Source organism: Vollenhovia emeryi, unplaced genomic scaffold (genome assembly GCF_000949405.1).
Source record: "Vollenhovia emeryi isolate VEMERY1.0 unplaced genomic scaffold, V.emery_V1.0 DF942974.1, whole genome shotgun sequence".
In the NCBI taxonomy this organism is placed as follows: domain Eukaryota; kingdom Metazoa; phylum Arthropoda; class Insecta; order Hymenoptera; family Formicidae; genus Vollenhovia; species Vollenhovia emeryi.
The window spans coordinates 1-3332 of NW_011963392.1; the positions used below are offsets into that span (position 1 = coordinate 1).

Below are 3332 nucleotides of genomic sequence, written 5' to 3' on the forward strand. Positions count from 1 at the left end.
GGTCGTAGGAACAGCGGGAGGATTCGGTGTCGGATTGCCTTCGAGCTTTTCGGCTGGTCGGCGGCGGAATCTCTCGTTTCGGTGTTCGCTTGCCCTTTTATATTATTGCTGCCGATTTTGGCGGCGCTGAAATCGGCGGCGCGTGGCGGGGTGGTGCGCTTGCGCCCCTTGTCGCGGTACGGAGTACGCCGGGTGGACGGCTTCGGCCGTTTCCGCGGGGTTTCGGCGCGTGTCGTCTCGGCGAGCGTTCGCGGCTCGTCGCACGGCCGGTGCGGGGCGATTATGCGGCGGGCGCGAGGCGCCCGCCCTTCGCCGTTTGATCAGCGGCATCCGGCGGTCTTAGCCGGGGAACGATGCGGCTCCGGGGTGCATCGTTACATCACCCCCCCATTTGCTAAGGCCTGCATTTAGAGGCCTATTGTGGTACGATCTCTCGGACCGAGCGCGGCTTCCCGTTTCCGTTGAAGCGGATGACCCAGCGCCGGTTTCCGAGGCGGGCCTTGTATCGGCGGCTGACGTGGGCCGCGAAGTGCGGCACGTCCACTGTCACTCCCGTCTCCACTTCCACGGGGATGGGCGGCGGCGGCAGAGGCCCCTCCGGTCGTGCCGGCTGGAGGGTCGGTCGCGGTGCAGCGGGCGTTGGTGCTGGCCGAGGTGGTAGCGGCGGCGGAACCGACAGGAGCCAGGCTCGCTTCCTCTCGTTGGTGGCGTCCGACCTCTGTATCACCGTCCCGACTCGCGGGACGGCTCGCTGCGTCGTGGGCCGGGCTGGTGGCGGCTCGGCTTCGGGATCGGCTCGGTACAGGCGGACCCACTGGTCCCCGATAGCGGGGGCGGCCGGGTCGTACGGCTCCGTGTCCCGTAGCAGGGCGTCGATTTCGGCTAGCACGTCGTGTTCGGTCGTCATCTCGGACTCGAGTGCCGTCTCGCCCCGAGTTCGTTCGTGGCTTTGCTTATGCGGCGTTGTTTTCCTCGCCGTCCTCGTTGCCCGAGTTGTTGTTGGCGGGTGCCGCTTTCAAATCCCGCACGTGGATGTGTCGGTACCATTTTCCGTGTGTACTGCGCAGGTCCACAATGACTGGGGATACGATTCGCCGTACTTCCAACGGCCCGGTGAACTTCGGCGCCAGTTTTGCGTTAAAGGCGCCGCTTTTGTTGGATAAGGGGTGCTCCCGTTTCCATACCCGCTCGCCAATCTTCGGCCGCCAATCTCGGTGACGCAGGTTGTAATGCCGTTCCTGTCGCTGGAAGGCGCGGGCGAGATTTATGCGCACGAGCTCGTACGCGTCCTCCAGCCGGCGTCGGAGCGCGGACGGCGGGATGGCACGGTCGCGGTTCTGTTCGGTAGCCGTGCGCAGCTCACGGCCATGATTCAGATACGCGGGGGTATACCCCGTCGCGTCGTGTTTGGCCGTGTTAAAGGCGAATTGCAACTCGCCGAGGTGCTCGTCCCAGGTTTGGTGTCGTCGGTTTACGAACTGGGCGATCATCGTCTTCACGGTTCGGTTTGTTCGCTCCACCGGATTACAATGCGGCGCGTACGGCGGCGTGAACCGGTGTCGTATCCCGAGGTCGCGTAGTATGTTCGTGAGGGCCGCGGATCGGAGCTGGGTCCCGTTGTCGGACAGGACTTCTTCCGGGCACCCGTGTCGTAATATAATTGCCTCCGTAAGGCCGCGGATTACATTGGTGGTCGTAGCCCGGCGGAGCGCGCGCATCTCCACCCACTTGGTGAAGCGATCCTGCATGTTTAGCAGCCACACGTGTCCTGCTTTGGAACGCGGCAGGGGCCCGACGAGATCGATCGCGACTTGCTGCCAGGGGCGGTCGACGTTGGTGCTGCGGAGGGTCCCCGGCGTTCCGGCCTGGGAGGGCTTGTGCGCGAGGCAGTTTGCGCAATTTTGGACGTACCGCGATATCTCCCGGAACATGCCCGGCCAGTAATATAGGCGCGCGATCCGCGCGATCGTTTTCGCGGTGCCGAGATGTCCGGCCGTTGGGGCGTCGTGGTAGCGCGCGAGAATTTCCCCCCGCTTTTCTTTCGGGATGCACTCCTTCCACTGCCCCTCCGGGGTTGTCTCCTCGAAATCGAGGGACTGGAGGATGTGGCGGTACAAGCGGCCGGCGGTAATTCGGAAGTCGGGGGCCCCCTGCGGGGCCTCGGTCACGGTCTGCCACATTCGGCGGTACCAGGCGCATCGTACGGGCGACGCGCTGCAGGCCATCGGTTGGCGGGAGAGCGCGTCAGCCACTCGATTCAGCGCTCCCTTTCGGTACTTGATTTCGAAGTCGAATTGTTGCAATTCGAACGCCCAGCGCCCGAGGCGTCCCGCAGGAGACTCCAGTTTCTGGAGCCAGCGGAGGGACTGATGGTCGGTGATTACCTGGAAGTGGTATCCTTCCAGGTAACCCCGCATCCGTCGGATGCCCCATAGGACGGCCAGGCATTCCAGCTCGGTGGCGCTGTAGTTTTTTTCGGCGGGATTCAGGGTGCGGCTCGCGTACGCGATGACGCGTTCCCCCTCCGGAAAGTATTGCGTGAGCACGGCCCCGAGGCCGGTGTTGCTCGCGTCGGTTTGCAACATGAGTGAGCGGTTATAGTCCGGGCACGCTAGGACGGGGGCGGACGTGAGGCTTGTTTTTAGGGCCTCGAAGGCGCCTTGTTCCTCGTGGCCCCAGTTCCATTTGGCGTTCTTCCGGGTTAGCGCGGTGAGGGGGGTGGCTACGGTCGCGAAGTCGCGGACGAATCGTCGGTACCACGAAGCGACCCCGAGGAACTGTCGTATTTGTCGGACGGTCCGGGGGGTGGGCCACGCCGCGATAGCCGCGACCTTCTCGGGGTCCGTGCGGAGTCCGTCTCCGTCAACCACGTGCCCCAGGTATTTTAGGCGGTTAACGCAGAACCGGCATTTTTCTGGGTTCAGGCGGAGGCGCGCATCGCGTAGCCGGCGGAACACCTCGCGGAGGGTTTGGAGGTGCCCCTCGAAGGTCGGACTACAGACGATAATGTCGTCTAAATAGACAAACACGTGAGGCTCCAGGTCCACGCCCAGTACGGAGTCCACCAGCCGCTGGAACGTGGCCGGGGCGGAGTGCAGCCCGAAAGGCATCACGCGGAACTGCATGAGGCCCCTCCCGGGCACGGTAAACGCGGTAATGGGTCGGCTGGCGGGATCGAGCGGGACCTGCCAGTAGCCGTTCCGGAGGTCCAACGTGGACAAGTACCGGGCTCCCCGTAACTTATCAAGCGTGGCGTCGATCTGGGGTAAGGGGTACGCGTCGCGTTCCGTGACCTCGTTAACCCGCCGGAAATCGATGCAAAACCGCGGTTT

General features: G+C 64.0%; 1 protein-coding gene across 1 annotated transcript; it reads right to left on the reverse strand.

Moving 5' to 3' along the window:
• Nucleotides 1-21: 21 nt before the first annotated feature.
• LOC105567150 (lysine-rich arabinogalactan protein 19-like) lies at nt 22-1148 on the reverse strand. Its single transcript, XM_012021770.1, has one exon. It carries the CDS (start codon nt 905-907, stop codon nt 416-418), a length of 492 nt encoding a protein of 163 aa, XP_011877160.1. The 5' UTR covers nt 908-1148; the 3' UTR covers nt 22-415.
• Between the last annotated feature and the right edge of the window lie 2184 nt (nt 1149-3332).